Source organism: Calliphora vicina, chromosome 4 (genome assembly GCF_958450345.1).
Source record: "Calliphora vicina chromosome 4, idCalVici1.1, whole genome shotgun sequence".
NCBI lineage: Eukaryota > Metazoa > Arthropoda > Insecta > Diptera > Calliphoridae > Calliphora > Calliphora vicina.
The window spans coordinates 89,279,033-89,303,932 of NC_088783.1; the positions used below are offsets into that span (position 1 = coordinate 89,279,033).

Sequence of the window (24,900 nt, forward strand, 5' to 3'; positions counted from 1 at the left end):
AGAATTATAATTACAGCCTAGAGTCAAGTGTCAAGCAATTGAATTATAGTGGTATATAGAAAATAAAAATTAAACCGAAAGTCTTTATTTAAAAACAATTTAATGTTTTCAAATGCTTGAATTTTAGGCTTATTTACAGGGTGCACCGATAGACCAGTCAATAGTGTGCTGGAATATTAATCTGAGGGTTGCAGGTTCGATTCCCGTCAGAGACTCTGGGTGTATCTGCAGACAAGCAAATGCTTATTAGGATAATGATAAATATCTGAAAAAGTTTATGATCACTAAAGTCCTATTTCAGGGGAAATTTGTATGAGGCTAAGTGAAATAACGAACCGATTTCAACAAATTTCAATAGGCTTTTTCAAAATTGCGATTTGTACTTTGCGCACAAGTTTACATAGTCATCCAGCCAGATGGACGGACATCGTTAAATCGACTCAGAAAGTGATTTTGAGTTGATCGGTATAATTTAAGGTGTTAGGCTATTATTTTGGGCATTACAAACATCAGCACAAACTCATAATACCTTCCCCACTATGATGTTCTAGGGTATAATAATCAGAAACATTTCCATATTCTACAAATTCAGGGTTGCACAATTAAATGTTGTTAAAATTTTGTTTAAATAATTTATCTTAATGAATTTTTAAAGAGAATTAATTAATTTTTTAACAGTTAATTTTTCCTGAATGGTGATATCGAGCATTGAAGTCATATTCGATAAGCATGAACCGTTCGTATCCTAGCATTGAAAAATGTGTCAAATTTTATTGAATTTTCTACAATATTGCAACCTGTAGTTTGATTATAGGATTACCCGTTCAGGAATTACTTCTCAGTCGAATGGAATATATGTATGTAGGTATATGGTTAGCTGCAAAAGAATAACCCATTAAATGGATTTCTTAGTATGCAATTGATGTAAGTTAGACTAGACGTCTGTTACCGCTATTAACTTCCTGATACACAGTTCAATATTACTGGATGTGAATTGGAATAATTTCGGTAAAACCATGAAATCTATTTGTCCACCAAAATTAATTTGCATTTGATATTTAAATTTTTCTGATTGTCTGCTCATTCCCAGTCATTTTAACATAAATATACATACATATACTATAAATATGTATGTATGAAAACATGATGTGTCATTTTAAATTAAATATTAATGTATTCCATTTTTATATAAAATTAATATCTTTTCTATTTTGATAAAGGGTAAATTGCCCAATAGTTTAGATCATGATAAAAATATAGAAGGTAGTTTCAATCATTTTTTTTTTTAAAATAAGGTTTTTTGAAGTTTCCTTTTTTTGTGAGCATTATAAAAAGCGTTGCCACATTCCAAAAAATGATTATGATTTTCGAGAATTTTTTTACAAAAAATGTGTAATTTAATTTATTATTTAAATAAAAATGTATTATGTTGTGTTGGGAGTTATTGATTCAATTCCTAACGTTCGATTACTTATTAAAACACGTTGACTATTTTTATATGTATGCATTTTCTTCATTTTTTTTATTACTATATAAATATTTTATGTTTTAAATGGAGGTTTAATTATAAGAGACAAGTAGCACACGGAAGAATGTATTTTCAAGATCTAGCCGAGCACTCTCAGAAAATATAAAAAGTCTTTGAAATCGGATGGAAAACAAAAAATGGCATGCGTTTAACAAATTTACATGTCGAAGGTGCTCTACTTTGGGTCCCATAGCGCCGCCATTGAAGTATTTGTGGAGTTCATTTTCAAATCTTAAACTCGAATATTCCTTGGGTACGCCGTTTCGAAATACGAGATTTATTTTCAAATAATTTCGATTCTACTCCAGTGTGCATAGTTAATGGATTATGATCGGTAATAATCGATGATATATATCCCAAAATATGTTTACATAATAAATAGTATTTTGAAGTTACCTTGTGTTCATTGGGACAGCATTCATATCCAATCTCACACGCTTTGTTTTAACTGAAATATTACTTTTAACTAAATGGTCGGAGCACACCATTGGCTGTTTTGTCAAATCTTCTTCGCAAGCTTTACATATATCCATAAACTGTTGTTGTTGTTGGGTAAATATTTTTTCTATTTTTTTAATAATTTTCAAATTAATGAAAATTATGTATTCCCAAAGGGAAAATTTGAAATTGATATGGCATTACTATTTTAACGAAAACGTCAAAATCCTTAAGCATGTCAGACGTAGAATTTTAAAAAATAAAGAGAGAATGAAACTACCTTCTATTTTTCTACTATGGTTTAGATTATTTGTAATTTCGATTAGATCACGGAACATTAAAAATACCAAAAGTCAACACGCAATTATTTTAAGTTTTAGTAAAAAAAAAAAACAAAAAAACAATTCAATATTTTACAAAAGTTAGCCTTTTTATTATATTTTTTACTTAACAATTTCTACGTTTAATATAATTTATTCTATAAATAATCTAAAGTACATATAAGTATCTGGAATTAATGTGAACAACTGCCTTAAAAAATAAACAAGAAATTTTATCAGATGTGCACGAAATTAAAATATAGGATCAATGCCATTTATAATATTAAAAAATGATTCATTACTCAAAAAGAAGAATAATGAGCAATTATCAGGGACGTTTTTCATGACGTAGGTTCGCAAATGCATTTTATTATTTAGCTTCCCATCCCATTTAATAGTTTCCTATGCAAAACTTCCATCCGCAACGCTCATATGACAGTTTTTTTTAATACTTATGGGTACCCTCCTTTTGAAGGGATGTATCTTAAAAAAAATCCTGGGAAAATCTTACCCACAAAAAATAAAAAAGAAAATACACACACATTATATTTTTTATGACATGTGCATCTAAACTACATACAACTTCTTAAAGTAAAACTGACATTCTTACCTTTGTTATTTCGTGGTGGTAGATACAAACAATCTTGTTAAAAATAGAGATGCTGAAAAAAAACGTACACACACACACAAAGCCTTTGTATCACCCATCCCGGAACAAAATTTGCATAAAAAATGCCGTTACACAAAATATTAAAAAAAGCAGGCGCTACCTAAAAAGGATACGAGATACGAATGTGATTGCAAACGGACGGGACACGTTATAATTTTTAGTCCTTCTTTTTTTTGTTTGTTTATTTGTTGTTATTTTCGTGATCTTATTGTACGTTTGTGTATCACTCAAACATACGTTGTTATTAGTTTTCGGTTTTCGAACGAGTATTCAGAATCGTAGAAGACAACAAAAATAACGGCGAATGCTGAGGGGTAAGATTTTGCACATCCTTTCCTTGGCATCGACGAGAACACCGTATGTGTACTTCTTTGAAAACATTCCACTGAGGAAAGAATCTCAACACAGACAGGGAATATGTATAAAACAACAATAGTCCCTTAAAAAACAGTAAACAAAAGCAAAAACTGCAATAATTTGGATTTGCAAGGATAAACACGTACAATAACAACAGAGGCTCCCTAAGACATTATGCAAAGGGTCACAAAAGCGTAATAAAAAACTCAAACACACACACACACATCCATCCATCCATAAATACATGCATACATATGGATGTATGTATGAATTTTTCTATTACGAAATAGAAGAAGAAAATCGCATTTGCTTGCTGGGTAAACAATCCTCATTTGATATTTTTTTTAAGCTGTGGAATTTTGTTTGTCAGGACATTAGCAGCATCCTTTTACAAAACTAAATACGTATGTCCAACACGCAGCTTTACCGTTCGCCTCTTATTTCGTTTTTTTTTATTAATTGAAAAGAAAATCTTAATAAAAAAATCTAAGGGTAGGAATAAAAGAAAAACGTCTACTTTAATGTGTGTGAGTTTTTTTTTAGCTCACACAGCGTCTGCGCACAATCTTAGGGGTCATGATGTACAATGTGTATAGTAATCATCCTAAAGAAACTAAAAAAAGAAAAAAAATTAATAAAAAACATTAAAGGAAACAAAGAAGTCTATGTATATCTTTACTCATGCTCATACCCATAATCAGATGAACGAGTACTCATATGTGTGTATGAATATGCGATCTATGTACATTGGCAAGCTGAGATGTTGTGTTTTTTTATTATTGGTTTCACTGTTCTTCACTGGTAATTTGAGTAGAAAGCATCAAACAAAATAATTTAACAAAAAAGTGAAACATTGTCAAGTAACAATAGGGGTTTTCAATGTTCTTCCCATCGACTGTGAAGACGAAGCAGTTGTGAGAGAAATTTAAAATTTGTATTCAGCTCCAATTTCTATAAACTTCAAAGATTCAGATGATCAGATACGTTTACGATAGTTTAGGGCGCAATTATTTTTCGCCCCCACTCAAAAGAATAGAAAATATGTACCATAGAGACGAGACACTCTAATTTGTCAAACAAAAATAAAACAAATCATACATATGTATGACTGATACAACATCGAAATACATTAACTAACATGTATTTTGTTGCTGCAAGAGTTAGGTTTATGACAACAGACTTAGATTTTTCACAATTACGTCTCGTCTCTATGTACAACTCTCTGAGGTATATAGCATAGATTCAGATTCTTAAAAGCTTAAGTTGCACTAAATTAAAAAATGTTTAAAATATTGAACAATTATTTGTATACCATTTACTATAAGTGACAAGTGTATATACCTATAAGTAAGCCATGTCCTTCTGTATGTTGAAATCAACTTTGCGGTTCGGTTGCTATTTATAATCGAAAATATCGAACCACAAATGGCTGAGTAAAAAACTGCGACTACCTCTATTTTTGATCGATATCTGGATTACTAAGAATTAATACGGACAATATTGATATCTAATGATAGACGTATATAACGCCATAGTAATTCGGACGTACAATGGGTCAAAATCGGGAAAACCATTTTTCACCCAAGTTTATTTTTTCACCAAAATTTTTTTTACCCAAATATATTTTTATTTTTATTTTAAAGTGTATTTTGACACAGCCGAATATATGTATATTTCTTACGTGTTATTAACTATACATAACAATACATGTTTAAACGCTAGGTCCATTTTTATTCAGAATATTGTATGAAAAAGAAACTATTTGCTATGGTAAAATCGAGAGTAATTAATTTAAAAAAATTAGAATTTCCCACTTCCATAGAGAATTGTTAAATGATTGTTTCAGAACCATAAAAACATAACTTTCAGGTATGTTCTGCAAATCACATTTTATAAAAGTGGTTTGAAATCACATAAATGGTGTTCTGAGCACATAATTTTGTGATTTTAAAACGTTCAACAAAGTCACTAATGTTTTCAAATCACTTGGTTATTTCTGCGGCTATTGAATGGAAAATATTAAAATAAATTATTTAAATAAATTAAACAATATGTCCTTTATTAATTTTCTTATAGAATTACTTGTTTTATTAAAAAAACACCAACAATTTAATAAAAATCTAGAGACACCTTTTCTGCTGTAATAAGTTTATTTGCTTTTGTGATTTCTTTTGTGGTTTCAGGTTTGTTTTCAGTTGTCAGCTGTTTATGATTTTCGAAAATACATGGAAGCTTGCCGGACTAAAATTTTTTAATGTTTGTCTAAAATATGTTCAATATCTTTAAATTAATTATAGAATTCGTCATAAAATTTATAATATTTGTTAGATTATATTATAAGTTATCAATATGCGTTAAGTTTTTTGCGCAAATTGGAAAAAAAATCCAACAAAGTTGAAGCAAGTGGTAACCAAAAGCAATTGTGTACTGTGGCAGCTTTACTGTTTTGTTTTCTTTTTGACATAGTGGTTGAGCTTGCGCCATAGTTTTTGCAAAATTTGTATAAAATGTAGTTCCATTCTTTTTAATTCCATTAAAGATATAACAAAAGCTCCAGGCATTTTTTTATTTTCACTTTAATATTTCTACAAAATTATTAGCAAAACAAAACATTTAAAATAAACGAATCAGCTGTTTTCTTGTGCTTTCGAAAATTTAAAATCACACCGAAAAATATAATAACAGTGTGATTTACAGAACAGGCACAAATCACATGTGTGATTTTAAAACGGTATGTGATTTGAAATCACGTGGATTACAGAACATACCTGTTTGAATCGATATTAGGATAAAATTATTTGTATTCAACATTTTAAATTATGTATGAAAATATGCATGAAAGCGTTAGCTTTTAAATTGCTAAAGCTAATTTAATTCTTTTAGAATTTTATAGTAATTTGTATATTCAAAATTACCCTATCACTAATTTCGGTTGCACATATTGGGTGAATTTTGGTTATTTTTCATAAAAACTTGACTTTTCCTTTGAACAATTTAATATTTTGTTTGTATGTTTTTTTTACGAAAAATACGGGGTTTTTGTGCTTTTCAAAATTCAATTATTTTCATTGACATTTCTGCCTCCTTCCGTTCTATGGATTTATTTTATAGTAAATTGTATTTAAAGTTTATTCTGAATTAAGGAAGTCCAATATCAAACTTAGCAAAACCTTTAGAATGTAACTAAGTAATCAAAACCATGTCAATATCCATCGCTTTATGTGATCTTAATGATGTTTACATATCCGGCAGAAAATGGGCCAGTGCTTACAAAGTCTATTAAGGATCTCTGTATTTACACTTATGATGAATTGATTCTAAATCTGTACATCTTTAGTTTAGCTAACTAACTAACTAACTGACATAATATTAAAATTCGGTGTAGCATTGTATTTACAAAGTTTTGCATTTTAACTATAGTTTATACATATGTATGTATATGATTATATATACATGTTTAATCATATGATCGGATGATTTAAAAAGAGATTTAGTCTTAACAATTAACGATATTTTGTAAAAATTGAGCACTGTATTGTGTGTGTGCGCGAAGTGATGCTCACACATAAAACCCTTTCGTATTTATGCTTGTATGTACGAGTATCTATGAATTTCATTGTGATTAAGCGTGTTGCGTATATGACTAATTATGAGTTGGTATAGAGAAAATTGCGCATTAAATCATTTAAAGATTTATCTCAGAAAACATGAATCATTTGAATTGATTCTTGAGCTCAATGTTCCCAAAATGTTGCTCTCAGCATCACTTGCGACTGAAAATGTTGCAGCCGTATCTTCAGGACGGAAGCAGAGCTCATTACAACCAATAAATAGAGAGTAGAAATCATCCCCTCAATTCATTCAATAGTAACAAAATACACACAGATATATGCGCACACATACTCATCTTACATTTGCTTACTCTATCTATAGATTAGTGGTGGTTGATGAAGGGAGACAGAGTAATAAAATATGTATTTCGATGTGTGTGTGAGGACTCACATTTTTTTTGTTGATTTTTACGTTTGGGTCATCTACGGTGCGTATAAGCCTCAGTCACCGTCAAAATAGTCAACAGGACTGTCAAGGCAACGTGTATGAAACTATAACATCAGTCCACGTAAAGTCTTTGTGGGGTGAACACACTCGCCAAAGAAAAACCTATTTAAATAAAAACCTAAGAAACCATTGAAATTTATAAGACAAAATATATATGATTTAAGAAAACTAAGAAGAAAAAACAAAAAAAAAACAAACATATTTACCATCACAATAAAAGTCAAAAAAATAAAAGGAATATAGTGAAGAAAATAATAAAAAAAATCGCAAATAAAATAATTTTATTAAAAAATAATTTGTGTGAAATTGTTTGAATTTAATGAGTGATTTGCAGTTGTGATTTGTGCATAACAAGAAAATACACTTGTCCAGTGATAAATATAAAACAATTTCCAACTAAAATGTATACAAAAATGCTGTCTATAAGCGAGGATCAAGGATTTCGTTCTCTAAGTCGTAAGTTAATTAAACAATTCCAGAAAAATAGCAATACCGAAGGATTCAATACAATGTGTGGGTGGAATTGTTGATTCAACAATATGCTAATTAAGTTTCTCAAATTTTAGACCGCTTAAAATGTTGGGTTTTCAACTTTATGTGATCTTATCAGTAAACGTTAACTGCGTGCGTTTACCTATCCTAAGTTCATACAAGTATTAATGTGGGTAATTTGCTTTCTTCACTATGTCCATAGAAACTTTTGATGACCAGAGAAAAATACACAATTTCATGAAATAATAATCAGAAATGGTGCTGACGGGTAATAAAAACTTACAGCCGCAAAGCGACATTGGAACGTCGCCGTATCAGCCCCACTGAAAAGTAAATTATTTGCATAAGACTTGTTAGTTTACTTAGTGATTATATGCGGGTGTTATCTATGTATTTGAATATTTGGTTGGACCTAGTAACTTTTAAAATTCATTTGCGTTACGTACTATGTCTGTATGTCTGTCTGCCAGTGTATTGATGTGCATATGTATGTATGAACAAAAACTGTATTAAAAGGTGTTTAACCCAAATACACCTGGTTATAGCAAATAACCTCCATTCATTGTATGTCTCCATTTATTGCTTGATAAGAGACCCATGTCGCGTAACGACTACCCCTTTTACAGTCGCCCCAAAAAGAGGGTACCTATCACCACCAATACCATATTAGGGACACATGGATGTTGTTGGGAAAAGGTGTTTGAAATTGGTTTGTATGAAACTGAAATAAAGTCCACAATAAGTCATGATCCTCATATGCAACTAATATCGTCAGACTAAATTCATACTCACATTCAACTGCATATTATTGTAAATGTAATCTACATATGTATGTATGTAAATATGTATCAGTACACGTAAATAATATGTATCTTTGTATGTACGGAGTTTAAAACTCCCTCGCTTCTTATCAGAAAATGTTTTATTTGAAGTACATATTTTTGTTTGTTTGTTTTTTCATTCTGTTAACGCTGTTAAAGTAGTATTCAAAGGTAAAATAACCAAAATAAACATTGTGTGATGACTGGAACAGAGAACAGTATAAAAAAAACTTACCCACACATTTAGAACGCACGAGTGTGTAGTTAAATGTGGCCCGCTATAGCAAATATTTGCACAGTCGTTTTTTATTGTATTTTAAATTGTTTAGGGGGGAGCAGAAAAACGCATATTTTTTTAGATAAACTTAATAATTTTGTTTCACATGTTTATATTATTTAAATATTTAAACGAAATACAATACTCATACATACATAGCCAAACAACGAACAAAATGATAATAAATAAACCATTTATGAACAATAACGGTTTTACGTAAATAGAGGTTAAAAGAATGACTGGATTTACTTACAATTAAATATACTATAATGTATCTGTAGTCTATTTATGGATGACATTCGATACGATTTACATAAATACAAATTGTATTCTTTCTTAAGTACTGATACTAAAATACACACAATCCATGTATGGATTTTACTTTGTTGGCACACTTTGAGATTTGTGAGTATGCACATATGTATGTACATATTTATGAAATGGCAAAAAATTATAGCAATTTACTGAAGATACTTTGGGCGCCACTTAATAAATCAGCAGCAACAAACATACCATAATAAACATTCGTTCATTGTTGACATGTGAATAAATTAGAAAAGTCGTAGTAGTAACAGAAGTTGCTATTGCTTTGTACTTTTACTAAACACTGAACTTGTAGGACAAGGAATCGCACACTTAATCGCATTCTTTTTTATTTCATTATTATTGTCTTAAGTTTACGAAACAAAATGCGACGACATTCAATTCCATTCCATCTACATCCTCTAAGTATTCCCGTATACTATCTTCAACACATTGGTTACGCTCAACCCATAAATATGCTAATGTCGATAACAGATTAATTATGTATCAGAGCCAGGACTAAATTGACTAAGAAGAATGTATTAAGGCAGCAGCTAGCTTAATATACACACATACTATCCATGCATGCATAATTTGTTTGGCTAATTTGTTAAAGTATAAATCGCATTACCTAATTGCATCAATCGAATGTATGAAATTTTTGGACATATTTGAAAAGTACACATTAGCCTATTTTCAATAATACATACTCTACTTACTAGTGTGTGCAAATATGATTTTCGGTTTTCACATTTCAAATACAATGTCTGAGGGGGAGGGGGAGGTTGACATTTAATAATGTCACAAAATATGACAACTCACTTACAATAAACTGCGATTTTCCTCACTTTTCATCAAATGAAACAAATACTCAATATTATTAAACAAACGGGTTTCAAACACGTTGTCCTTTGTTGCAAAGAGTGGCGGCGGGCTGGCAGAATGACTGACATATTACCCAAGTATTGAGCAAACATAATAGCGAAATCTCAGTAATCTTGCCGTTAATATCACACATTAGAATTGCCATAACAAATGTTATTCAAACAGAAATAGAAAGGGTTGAATTGCAGCATGTACATACATACACACATACAAAACAATACACTACAGCTAAGTGGCCATCTGACATTTCGGGATAACGTCAAACATCAGCTGCGGCTGGCACATTTATTGCCTCAGAGTCATTCATAAAAACAATATTGCTGGAAAAAGTAAATAAAAAGTAAATGTAGAGAGAAGAAGGTGGTGCCAAACATTATGACAAGTACTTTAGTTTATACCTGCTGTTACCACAAAACCAAACTCTATTCTATAACCAATCGCATTGTGACTTCTTAAACACAATTTTAGTTATTGACCATTGGGCACTTGGCATTTCCTTACAAGCTAAAATCTATTCGAATTCAGTTTACAAATCTATCAACACTAATTGATTACATATCCTGTTTCATTTTCTTGATATAACTGACGCCCCTTCAATAAACCACACACGTACAAATAAATTAATAAATAACACAAAAAGAATGATGTTTTTTTGTAAAAAAAATGAACAAAAAAAGTCACAATAATAATAATAATAATCATCATCATTATCAGCATCGTTGTGATAAAAAACCACATCTAATAAAAAAAAAAAAAAAAAACTTCGAACGAGTAGAATCCTAAAACATATCGTTTACGAGCTCATCCCAGTCAATCACAAATTAATAAGTCAACTATAAATGTGTGTTCCTTTTTTTTAGTCCTGCTCATATCACCCCCCAGGAAATTCGTAAAAAATTAACAAAAATAACTGACACATAGACAACACACACGCACTTAAAAGGAATAAAATACAACAAAAAAAATAATAATATCGCAGCTTCCAGGCATGAAATTGTGTCCGTTTGTTTGTTTTTCTTTTATTTGTCCGTTTGTCGGTCGGTCCGTCGGTTTGCTTCTGCCCACATATACACAACATATCTAGTATGTTTGTAGGTTGGATTTTGTTACATCGTTTATCATCATCTTGTTGTTGTTTTTTATTATTATTATTTTTTTTTTTTATTATTGTTGTATTGTTATTATTAGTTTGTATTATCATCACTAGATACTACGATATATTCGTACCATTGTCCATAATTTAGTGTTTTATGTCGTATAGCACCTAATTGACAACTGGATTGCTATGCTTGTTTAATATGATTATCCTTGTTTTATCAGGGGATTGTTGTGAGTTTATATTATTATTATTATTGTTGTTGTTATTCATTCAATTTCACTTTTTTATTTAATATTGTGGTTTGGTTTTTTGTTGTTTGTTTGTGTTTTGTTCTAACACATATGTACATTGGTAGTATTGACAAGTCAAGCAAGGATAATAAAAATGCCTTTTAGTTATGGGGCTAATCATGAAATCATCAGGGCAAAACTTTTACATATGCTAAGATCCATTGTGGACACAAGTACTAAACCAAAAGTCAAATAATGTCAAACCCCAACTAAAGAAAGTTTTCAAATTCTTTTCGTGTTTTTGTGTTTTTTTTTTTTAAAGATATCTTTCCTTAGGATAGCAAGTGAATGTGTGTTGTTGTTGAAGTAGTAGTAGTAGTAGCAGTAGTGTTAAATTGCCTAAAGCTAAAAAAATTCAACCCCCTATTTATGATGGTCAGAGTTAAAGTGGAAAATATAAGGAAACCATAGAGAAAAAAAAGGGACAACATTTGCACAATAGCTTGTGATATTGGTAAATTGTCCATTAACAAACATTGATTGGAATTTATAAGTTTGCACACTGATGAACTGAATCGAACCGAACTGTTTATGGTGCTCATATGAGGACACCTTTTGAAAATTATCCTAGTCGATATTTATTCGTACTTGTACATATGAAATTATTCAAGTCTTGGATTTATTTGGTTATTTCACAAGTTGAGGTTATGAATAAATTTTGTGCGGAAAATTGGCATGGATTTAATGGGACAACTACAACTACCCCACTCAACGCACATCTTGACTAAACAATTGCCACACTATTGTAGCAGACTTATCAGTTTGCATATCATTATCAGCATTCTTTTTGGGAAATCAATATACTGGGAATTAATTGCTTTTACGCATCTTCTGAATTTATTAGCACGATTTACACTCGCACAATGTTTTTGAATGTTATCATCGTCGTCGTCGGTAGTACGAGTACTTAAGAGAATCCATCGTAAATAGTTGGCTATAAATTTGACTGCAAATTAAGTTAAACCATAAATAAACCCACCAATAACTTACACCCATCCTTAGATTGGCATAAGCCAGAAAGGCGCCCTAAAACTCATATGTTATCCGAATGAAATGAAATGAAATGCCTTTCTTTAGCTGTTTTTGTAATTGCCAATTTGGAGGTCAGGCTATAACCGTATTATTAAGATAAAATTTATTGAATAATTTATTAACTCCATACAAGTATTTATAAAAAGTATTTATTTTTATTATTTCTTTCTTTCTTTTTTCAAACTATAGATTCTGACTCCACAGAAGCAGATGGCACTGCTCAGGATATGCTAACATGCGGTACTTGTCAAAAAGTATTTGCACTCTGTGACATAGTCAAATTCATACAGCATAAAGTTTTGCAATGCAATAAGGAGAACTATGGCCAGTGTTCCACTCAAGGTAAATATACTATAAACATATTTTCTGTAGAAATACTTACAAATATGTTGTGTCGTCTTAAGGTCCCTCCAATGACAGAGCTGATACCGAAGATGGAAGACCTCTGAGTCTGGCCAATCGACGTCCATCATTATCGGCACCCACCCGTAAACCATCTGGTGGTTCTCGCATTCACACGCCACCACCTAGTCCAGCGGACATGTTGGCCGATGGTGCATCTAGTACACCAAAGCGTTTAGTAGATGGTAAGTTACAGAATAATAGTGTGCTATTTACCGTCAACTGATTTATAATATTTTATTTATCTTCCGAAGAAAACGACAACACTACACCCAAAAATACAGAGTCCACTTGCGATGATCTTAAATCCTGCAATACAGCCGTTATCAAGCAAGAACTTGATCATGACGATAACGATGTCGAAAGTACGGAATGTAACAATGACACAGATGATTGCCAACCTCTGACAAAACGTCCTAAGATAGAGTTTGTTGATGCTGAATCAAATACTTTACAAACAGGTAAGAACTCCAATATACTCTGCATATTTTTTATTTGTTTGTTTGTTTTGATAAATGCAAATAATTTAATTAAAATTCCAATGACCGTAACATCGCAATAATCGTTAATGCACCAACCCTTAAGAGTCAGTCAGTCACTCGTTAAATGTATGCCTTTTGAAATATTTCATTCTCGTTTGTGTTGTTCAAAGCTACAATTTTTCATATTGTTTCTGCGGATTTTTTCTTTTAGCATACTTTAACTATAAACACACATACAGGATGTATTTGACCACTGACTTTTTTCCAAAGTCAAAAGTCCTTTGATAAAAAAAAACAAAAATTAACAAGAAAACAAAGACATTTTATAATAAAAAGAGTACATCAACAACATCAAAAGCATCAAAGCCAGCGTAAAATGTTGTCATATTTGTCGCCGCTGACATACAGTACTAAATGTAAAGATAAGCTGCCATTAACATGCCGGTCCATTCTATGCAACACATTTGTAAAATAACAAAAGTAATCAGAAAAGGGAAAAAAGCAAAACATAATAAATAAAACATACAAATCCAAATACATTATAACACACTATAAAATACAAATTCTCGACATTCAAAATCAAACCATACATTCAGCTTGACTGTCCAAAAATTTGCACTTTCAACCCCTTTTTCAATTAAACATACATACGTTTTACACACATGCGACTAAATACCATCAGACAAGCCACTATCCTTTTTCGTACTCAAGGTTGTAAACAAAATAAAACATTAAAAATTCGAGTAGAAAAACCCCTAAAAATATCGGATGCTGTGTTCAGTTCTCAAAAGGTCAGTTTTTAAATATTTTGACAGCAAACGAATTGACCTCTGACACACTTTATTCTCATCTATTATTTGCATACATCCATACATAATACTTACATTTCATGTTAGTCATCCATTCATTCATTTATCCAACAAACAAGTTAAATTTTGTGTTAAAAGCTAAAAAACCGAACAAAATTAAATCCATTATCAGTTGACTGGTCAAACAACTCTGACCATAGGGTCATTTTGAAAGGAGTGATACATACAGCTTCGCATCTTTGTACACACGCTTATCGGCGTGTGTCACAAAGGTGAGATCGCAATAACTAAACTACATACACATCTAGATACTTCTTCACAAACATATATTCAGTTGCATTAATCAGTTACTTTAAATACTTACATACATACATATCGTCACCTAAAATGCAAAATAACGTAACATCACTTTTCATAAGTTTATAGGAGAAGCAAAAAACTATATAAAATGAAAACTACTTGAGATATTGAAACAAAATTTTCAAGTCTGAATTACAATGATACTAGAAATACATTGTATGAAAAAAACTAAATTTTTCAAAGTACTCTTTATGCTATGTGGCTTACGTTTTTTTGAATTGTTATTTTCTGAAACAAAAAAAACGTATCATCAATATAAATTTTGATGTAAAAATAAAAACTTAAATAAAAATATTTTTTTTATTTTTAATAAAAGCAGTTTATACCTATATACATTTTTAATTTTATTATGTTTCTTTTATTTTAATTACTAACAACTACTTTTTTAAACTAAAAAAGGTTCTTCATTAAATTGTCATTAAGACTGCAAAAATATTCAATTGCAACAAATTTATTAAAAAAAATTAGGATACTACCTAATATAAGGTAAAAACGATTTATTTATTAATTACTCAAAGCGTATACGTTATTTTGTTCAAGAAAATCATATATTTGATGATACTTTAGTTTCAATTTTGGTTATAACTTGGTTATTTTTGATAGTAAAAGTTTAAAATTTTGTACACATATATAATATGATGTAGTGAATCGTAATCAATAATAAAATCAATTTCGAATTTTTTGATGATACGTTGTTTTGCATTTTAGGTGACGATATGTATTTTGAAAACGCACAAATAATGATAAGGAAATGATGTAAACGTGATCAGTCATCGTTAACAATACGTATATGTATATAGTACATAGTAGTAGTAGTAGTATTTGATAAGCGTTAACAATGATTTGAGTAAGAAAGACAAGAACAGATTAGCTGGAATGTATAGTAAATAAGTAAGTAGTACCGGGGAGGGGGTTTTACGTTGAATCCCTTTAGAACACAAGTTGCTAAATGTTGTTTTGTTCTGTATAAGGAAGAGAAGAAAACAGAACAATTGTCTTTTACAAAGCTTTCAATGACATTGTATGGGTCCTATTGTGATATGTATGTGTTTATTTTGCGTGTTTATGTTTTCTTTTTTGACTTTTGTTGTTTTTTTTTTGTCATTAAATTTTTGCTTGGATGACCTTCAATTGAAAATACTTAACAACTGGAAAAGAGTTTAACATCTTTCGTTTTCGGTCCATACATCTGACAGACAAACGGGCAAAAACAAAGTGTACACTCGTATGAGTTGTCCTGTAAGAAACTTTAAATGATATTCCTTTCAGTGAATCTCAAACAAAGGCATCATCATCATCTCATCGTATGTATGTTGTTGGTAGTTTTAATCAACTCTTGGTTGGTCGGTATTCATTAAATTTGCTCAAGCTGAATCATTTTGTTTTCTTGTCTATTATTCTTTTTCATCTTCTCGTTCTCACTGTTCCTTGATAAGCTCCAAGAGATATTCAACCACATGCGACTTTTCTTTTGACCGCTTCAAGTTTTTATATATGTATGATAAACAATAATGATAATTTTTGTTTTGTTGTTTTTTTTTCGCATATTCTATTTTTTATTATTCTTTGACATTTGTAATTGTTCGTGGATGCTATTCAGATAGATTCATACATACTTTTCTTATGGATATACATATGTACTTGTACATACATACCTATGTACACATTGTTGTTCTCTATATACTACAACATACATAAATAGCTGTGACTTTTAAAAAGGGATTCATGATGTCATCAACGTTGACAATTGTGTTGTATGTTTGTATGCATATCATTTTGAAAATTTAATTACAATTCCATGTAAGCTAGCCAAACCGAATTATATGTGTGCAGAACATACATACATTTTTATTTAATAATAATAATAATAAAATTAAATATTTATACATACAATGTATCAACATTCATTTGCAGAATACAGAGAATCTATAGAATAAATTGCATTATTTCATCATACTTAAATAGTTCATATAATTGAAGTATTAATTCATTAAAAGTACTGAGATTCGTAATGATTTTTCATCATTTCGTGATAATAATATTATTCGCATTGATTGATACGTTCCAGCATATACGTATGTATGGATGTGTAAATGAATTGTGGTTTCAATAGCAATTATGTACTTTATGTCTAATTAAAACTCACAGCGATGCTTGTGATTTTCTCTTCAGGTTTTTGTTTATGCGAACTACGAGCATGTAAAAATAATAAAATTAACAAAATAATGAACTTATTCAGACATTAGTTTAATCCACAATGTGACATGTTGTAGGGAAAATAATGAAAATTGATATATTTGGTAAATGTATATGTATTTGTATGCGTACTTCAGCACACTTACATGTTACATGTCTGTTAACGGACAAAAAGGATATGCAAAAGGGTTATTTCCGTTTTCCGTTTTTAAACCGACAGGTGTGTGTGTGTGTGTTAGTGAGTGAGTGTTTGTGAATACATAATGTGGAGGAAATTCAATAGAAATTTTGTTTTCAAATGGCATAAAGGCACTAACGTAAATCGCCTTAAATCCGCTGAAGTCTTTAACGAGCATCATGGCAAAGAAGATTCCAAATAGCCGGTCATTTGCACATAAGTATACATATATGTATGTAGTATAATGGTTCAATAACAAATCAAATGTGTGATTTTTGAGCCAACAGCATTAGAGACATTAGGATATGAAGTACTTTAAGATGAAAGGATTACTTACTACTAGCCTTTGATTATGCAACATCACGCAACTATGTATCTACATGTATGTAAATATTATGTTCAAATGGATGTTTGTAACTTTTTCTGTTGTCTGCTTTTGCCATTGAGTAGATATAATCCGCTTTCTTCTGCTGAACATATGAGGCAAAAATGAACAGCAGCAATATGTAGAACAATACTTACTTATATTGTTCGATATTTGTTTGTGTATTTATGTATGAGTCTGAAAAAAAGGAGCTAGTTAAATAGAAATAATGGAGAAACGAAACGAAAACGTAATAACAACAATGGGAACGAAGAATACAACAGACATTATTATTATCACATCAAATACTGAAGGGTTTTCAACATACATATCAGCAGGCGACCAATTGTTTTGTTTATGGCTTTCTTGTCAAATGCGGTCACTTATCCCTTGTGTGCCAAGTGGTGGGGGTGCTGGTCGCTTGCTGTTTTCTCTATCATCGCTTCGCTGGCCGCAACTAAAGGGTTGCGTCTTAAGCTGCCAAAAACAGTAAATGTTTTTATTCCATCTACATACATACAATACAGACATATATAATTTGTATTGTTTTTTGTTACGCTGTATTTCTTGGAAGGACTTGCAAACATTTCTTTGGCAATAAAAAAATCCGCATATGTTTGCTTTCTTGTTCATATTACATGCATAGAAAGGAAGGAAAGAACGCGTAACATGGTAGTTTGCTCCCGCTGATAGCTCCAAATAATCCACTCAGACTGTAATGCATTCTGCTATTGAATGCAGTAGACCGTAAGTCTCTTTTCAAAATTTACATTCAGTCAGTCAGTTGGTCCGTCCGCCCGTCCGCTAGATTAGTTTAAATGTCATCACATATCACTATCGAAATCATCGTTGTTATATAAGAAATTGTTAAAATTAAAATAAACAAAACATACATATGTACTTCCTGTACAGGAGTGAATGAATGGCTCGTGCGATGCTTGCGACAAAATGCGTAACCGAAAGATGGTCTTGCCACGGTACAAACAAATTTACTCGAATAGATATGTTTTTTAGTTTTTATTATGTTTTTAAATCGTTTTTTCTTTTTCGTAAAAAAAATGCAAATTAAAAGTAACATATCCGCGCATGCCGCAAGTTGCTATAACATCATTTCTTAAGCACTCGTACCTCGTCAAAGGTAATACATTTGGGTTCAACCCTTACCATTATTATTATTATTTTTTTTTAAAATTTTAATCATTTGTTTCCGTATACAGGAAAATACTTACTACCTACGTACGTATGTATGTCTGTACGAATGTATTCAGTTTTGTGAATGAAGATGCGTTGTCTGTATGTTTAGCTTCATTTGCATGCGTGCCTTTCTACGTGAAAAAGGATTAAGACCGACTCATTTCTCTACCCTATGTCTTTGTAGCCCAATAACCTTTGATATTGTGATTTCTAATTAAGGAAGCACAGAATGGATCAGGTTTAGGTGACAATGCATCCACGAGCTAAAAAGGGACCCTGTACCTTGTAAGCTGACAATTCCAGGTTATTTGATATAAATATAGTGGTCGTTTTTTACTTTTTGTGTATTCGTACATAAATATGTATTTATACTTATAAACAGTGTGACATATACATATCATTTTCTTTCAACCATTAAGTTTTTCAATTGCATACAAATCAAAAGTATCTTGCAGCTGCTCGCATGAACCTTAAAAACAAGACGATTTTTTTAAAAAACAAAATCGGTAGTTACCATTAGGTATTGTGCAACCCCTCCTTCGCAAACACATACACTCATATGCATACACACAAACACACACATGCTTAATCGTATAAACACAATACGAGTATGTATTTTTAAGTTTGTGAAAAATGTTGGCGGTAACTTTAAGTTGCGGGCAAGGGATGTTACAAGTAATGTGTGTGATGTATGGTCCTCATGGTTGTGATGATTTGTTCTACGTGCGGTTACATATTTATTGTTTTTTAAAATTATGTTACATTTTTTAAAATTGCGAATTTCACTCTTAATCGAACGGCAGGATTTGCAATTTTTCATTCTTTTTTTAGCAACATATGGTAGTGCCATCAAATTAGAAACATAAACACCACATCCATCCACAGTCTTGTAGATCTTTGCACCATTTGTGAACTTCTCAGGGTCCCATTGCGGTGGCAATGTGTACTTTATGTCTTGTATTAATGTACACATGTGTGTGTGTCTGTTTTTAAATAACAATAAACATCACATATAACCGCAAGTTTATCTGCACATGTATGGGAAAGGGATGATTTAGTTTGATTATCTAAACCGCTTTCTAACTCATTTGTTACGGTTAGACAATTTGGAAAGCTCCAGATGAATACCTACCTATTCAGTCAATGGCGGTCATTTGTATGCGTTACAGTGTAGACAATCCTTCAGTTCACACATTTGGAGTAAAACATCCTACAGTCTGATGTAGATATGTACATATTAATCGTATGTATTTGCAAAAAAGGCAACGTGTTATTGTCACATATTGCGAATTTAAAAAATTTAATTTTCTAATACGAAATATTTGAAGTACTTGTACTGTAGTTGATAACAGTAATACGAATGATGGCTAACGGAAGTTGTATCTGCGAATGTGTGAATGTAGAGAAGAGATCTAAATAATACTACGAATGTACATCCATACACGAATACACAGCATAGTGGGCCGAACACATCAAAAATCTTGCCATCTACAATAACATTTACGTATGTGTTGTCTGTAGGTTAAAAAATACTGATACTTATGTATGTGTGTTTGTGTGGATGTATATATATTTACGTACGTACGACTTCTTTCGTTCGGTGTGCCCAGTCTTGATCGAAAATTAAGGTGTGTTGCGTGACGTTAACATTTGTGAATTTCCTAACTAACAACTACCTCAATAACCAAAATGACGACGAAAACGACAACAGCTAAGGCAAAGGCAAAAGCGATGATGACGACGACGACGACGACGACTAAATTGTCTACTGACTTAAATGTTATTGGGAATCTTTACTGCCTACACACTGCAGCGTCCGCACCTAAGACTCATTCATAATGAATGCGCGCCACATAAAACAGAAATAATAAAAACAGTAACAACAACAACACGAACGATAATAACAATTGAAATTAAAATTACAATTGAAACAGCAACTCCATCGATACGTGTGTTTGTAAATATGTATGTACGTTTTGCTGTATGTTTATGTTCATGCAGTTTGACGGCGATTCGCATCTTCGCAGTTGAGGTGCGCTTTTTAAAACATTGTCGCGTGGTTGCTTTTTTGTTGTTGGTAATACTGTTGTCATTATTATTGTTGTTGTTGTTGTTGTATGCACACATCACCATTGCGTTTTCGCACACTATTAATTATATTAATGAAATCGTAGCGAGAGAGTAATTTAGGGATAGGTTTAGCGACTCATTTGCATAAAACACTCAAACATGTACCACAAGCTTAATCTGTGGGAAGAAGACATCATCTTAGCAAAATGAATGTTTGAATTTATTTTTCTTCTTTGATTAGATAATAGTAAATCACATACAAATATATGTACTATGTATATAAACATTCGTATTTATTTTGGTTTCTTTTTTGCAATATTTTCAGAACCCAGCAATTATACATGTTCGACATGCAAAACGAGATATACTTCGGCATGGCGTTTAATCCAACATGTACAACATTCGCATGGAGTGAAAATCTATGTTGAATTTTCGTCATCAGCTGACCCAACGCATTTGGTGTCCGAAACGACAACGATGCCTGCGCAACAGAGAGAAAATAACTCCAATAACACCAGCAGTAGCAGTCATAGTAGCTCGGTATGCATAACATCGCCCATTAATGTTAGTAGTCAACAACAACAACAACAGCAGCAACAACATCAACACCATCAGCAGCAACAACAGCAAATACAACATCAATTGCAGCACAGAGCTGCTGCAGTTGCAGCAGCAGCTGTTGCCGCTGAACAACATAAACAACAGCAGCAAAATAATTTGACAACAGCCATGCAAAATGCTCAAAATTTGGCTGCTGCCGCCGCTGCGGGAATGCGGCATCACCCTTTGTTACCACCACCTGATATGCATTCTGCAAATCCATTCAATTTATTGCGAATGCCTTTGCCGCCAAATCTTGCTCAGGGATCAGTGGTTCCTACAGTTTCTCCTCTTTTCTCGCGTCCTCATACCGATCATTATCGCATGGAGCAGCTAGTATCGGAGCAATTTCGGCATCATGGTCTCAATCTAGCAGCCGCAGCAGTCGCTGCTGCCAACTCACTTGCTGGACCTCATACGCCAACATCACAATTCAACCAAAGTTCTAATGTCTCATCCGTGGGTTCAGTAGAGGCAAGACCGCCATCGAGTAACAGCTGTCACCGTGGTTCGACAACGCCTTCTTCACTACCGCTGATTGCCGCGCAACAGCAGACTTCAAATGCTGGAGCACAGCAATCTAATTCGCTTTCAATGGAACCTCAGATGGATTTTTACTCGCAGCGATTGCGTCAGCTTGCAGGAACAACAAGTCCTGGAGCTGGAAACATTGTTAACTCGAGCTCGCCGAGTCCACGACAAAAGCAATCGCCGAACTTCGCGAGCCCATCTCCGTCACATCAACTCCCACCTACCCCAGTCACAAATAACACTCGTCCGCATTCCCTAACACCACCTGAAAAAAGCAATATCGTGTCGGTAGAAAATGGAACGACATTAAACACAACACCTCGCTCTGCATCCACGCCTCCCTCAAAGCCCAGTCAGGAATCAGCGGTTAGTGCATCTGTTTACACATGCGCCTATTGCGACAAAAAGTTTCGTTTTGAAAACAACCTTATCATTCATCAGCGAACTCATACCGGCGAAAAGCCATACAAATGCACTGCCTGCGATTTTGAGTGCTCACATATTCAAAAACTTATGAAACACATGCGAGTACACCGCAGTCCCATGGAAGATGGACTAAGCAACACAGGGTCGGTAGAGACAAATGAATGTGACACTGAGCCAGAACATGATGCAGAAGAAAATCCTGATGATGAAATGAACGAAGATGAAGACGAAGAAATGGATGAACAAGACGAAATAGACTATGAAGCTGAAGATCTTAGTGTTAGCAATAATCGTTTAGATATCAAAAATGATAACCCTAAGGGAGCCTCTTCGGTCGCCCCTACATCCTTAGTTGGTGAGCTAATGGACAAATTTGGTTTATCCAACATCGCTCAGTATTCGGAAGCCTATAAACAGGCTCTGCAAGAATCGGGAAATTTTAAGCAACTTACCAAAGATCTTGATAACAATAACTCCACTAACTCTCCAATGCATCAGATGGCTGACAAACTAAATGGATTTCCCGCTGCTTTACGTCTCAGGGAGGAGTTTGCAAAAAATATGTTCCAGAAACCACCACAACAACAAGACTCAAACCTTCCTCAATCGCAAGTTCCAATTTTCAACCCTTTTCCCAATCCCTTCGAACTCTCAAAACGGATGAAAATGGATGGAAACGAATGGTGGAATATGCAAGCCCTGCATCGCAATGATTCACTTTTCGAAAATCTCAAACTTAAGCCGCTTGGTCTGGGTACGGCCAATTCATTACTGACTCAAAACCCTTTAATGAAAAAGGAGAGCCGTCAACGCAATGACACATGTGAGTTCTGTGGTAAAGTGTTCAAGAACTGTTCCAATCTTACCGTCCACCGCCGCAGTCACACTGGCGAAAAACCATACAAATGTGAACTTTGCTCCTACGCCTGTGCACAGAGTTCCAAGCTTACACGCCACATGAAAACACATGGCCGAACTGGTAAGGATGTGTATCGCTGTCGTTTCTGTGATATGCCTTTCAGCGTCCCATCCACATTAGAAAAACACATGCGCAAATGTGTGGTCAATCAGGGTAAGGCAGCCGCAGCTGCAGCCAATGCTGCCAATGCCGTTGTTGCTGCACAGGCTGCAGCAGCTGCGCAACTTCAAAATCAAATGCCCTCACAGCAGCTTTCCTCCCCACCTACAAATGCCTCATTTCCTCCACATTTTACCAACATGGCCGGCAGCACAATTTCCTTGCCCAGCAGTATTGGCGATAATGATTCCAATGCCTCCACAAGTGTATCTTCCCAGCACGCCATATCACTAAAACACGAGGCATGACTTTATCATAATTGGAACAACAGTTCTGGTAACTTCAACTCTCCGACAGTTGTTCTGCAGCCACAGCAACACCTGTTGACACCTCCACAGCATCACCATCTTCAACATTCTCTTCCAACAGTGAATCGCATTTTGTCACGTATCTTCTAAAGATATTTGTCCATACTTTAGTGAATTCTTGTAAATATAATGTTGTTTTCTGAGAATATTCGATATTCGGAATGTCCGGAACACCTGAGCTCACTTTATAAAAGAAAGAGCTGGCCCATTTTTTTATATAAACCTTAACTATATGAAAAATAAATGATCCACGATCGAGTATCCCTGTGGGTACTGCTGTATCTCGTTCTCTCTCGTTCGCAATAAAACGCCAATGAAAATGCACAACTTTAATCATCCAGCAATGTAAAACACCTCTGCTGAAAGACCTCAAACTGAACGAGTAATGCTCCACCACACCCAATAATGTTCTTGTATTTTATTTGTTTGTTTTTTTTTATTATTTTTAATTATTACCCATTAAAAACTATTAGCTAATATATAATCCCAGTGAAGTTAAGTAGAAATTTTTAAATATTTAGGAGAATCTTAAATGGAAAGGAGGCAAACAAATTGTACGAGTAGTACTCGTTCATATTTGAAATATTTTCATCCTCAATACATACATATGTGTTACCTCCGAATGTTGTGATCGATGAGAAAATCAAAAAATAGCGAATACTACGCATTGACCTCTTCTTCAAAAGGTAAAATAAATAACATGACCCAAGGCAATGAATGGGTTTTGTGAGACCCAGACCAGTTAGATTGTCTCTGCCTCCAAACTCGTTGTCTACCAAATAGTTATAACAAATAATATACGAGTAACTTTTACTACCTTACGTATCATTTTTGTGTTTTTGATTTGTTGCAAGTGTTTATTAATCAATCCACTCGCCGCCCACTTCACAAAAAGCTGTTTGTTTATTCAAGAGACTGACTTTTATTGGTTTTGGTTTTAGTTGTCGTTATGATTTTTAAGGACTTAAATTTTTGTGATCATCGTTATTTTTTCTCTCGTTATCTTGTGTTGTTTATTGATTAAATTTGTTTAGAAACATAGTTTTGAAGAGGACTGAAAAGAGAAGAAGGAGATAGAATGATAGATAGATTGGCGGACTAGAGAAAACATTTCCTTGTACCTGTTTAGAAAGACATTAAATGACCGGTACAATGTTTGTTTTCCAAATTTAAATATCCAAAGAATGAAATCACTTCTACTGGTGTGTTTTTTTCAGAGAGAAAAATTACATCTCATTAACAAAAACTTGCCAATACAATTGATTTCATCATTAAATCATTCGTAATCCTCTTAAGCCTTTTGTAAATTATTCTTTGCCTTTTTTAGTTTT

The 24,900-nt window shown here is 32.8% G+C and overlaps 1 protein-coding gene across 2 annotated transcripts in view; it reads left to right on the forward strand.

Annotated features, from left to right (window-relative positions):
* Positions 1 to 24,279, forward strand: part of Cph (Chronophage) — an 84,685-nt gene extending 60,406 nt beyond the window's left edge. The window contains exons 1-5 of one of the 2 annotated variants that reach the window (XM_065506845.1): positions 7,635 to 7,828; positions 12,761 to 12,913; positions 12,976 to 13,158; positions 13,228 to 13,434; positions 20,952 to 24,279. In XM_065506845.1, the coding sequence (XP_065362917.1) occupies positions 7,774 to 7,828; positions 12,761 to 12,913; positions 12,976 to 13,158; positions 13,228 to 13,434; positions 20,952 to 23,509 (3,156 nt within the window). In that variant the 5' untranslated portion in view covers positions 7,635 to 7,773 and the 3' untranslated portion in view covers positions 23,510 to 24,279. Of the gene's footprint in view, positions 1 to 7,634; positions 7,829 to 12,760; positions 12,914 to 12,975; positions 13,159 to 13,227; positions 13,435 to 20,951 lie in introns of those variants that run through there. The other variant, XM_065506846.1, reaches the window with a different exon arrangement.
* Positions 24,280 to 24,900: the final 621 nt, after the last annotated feature.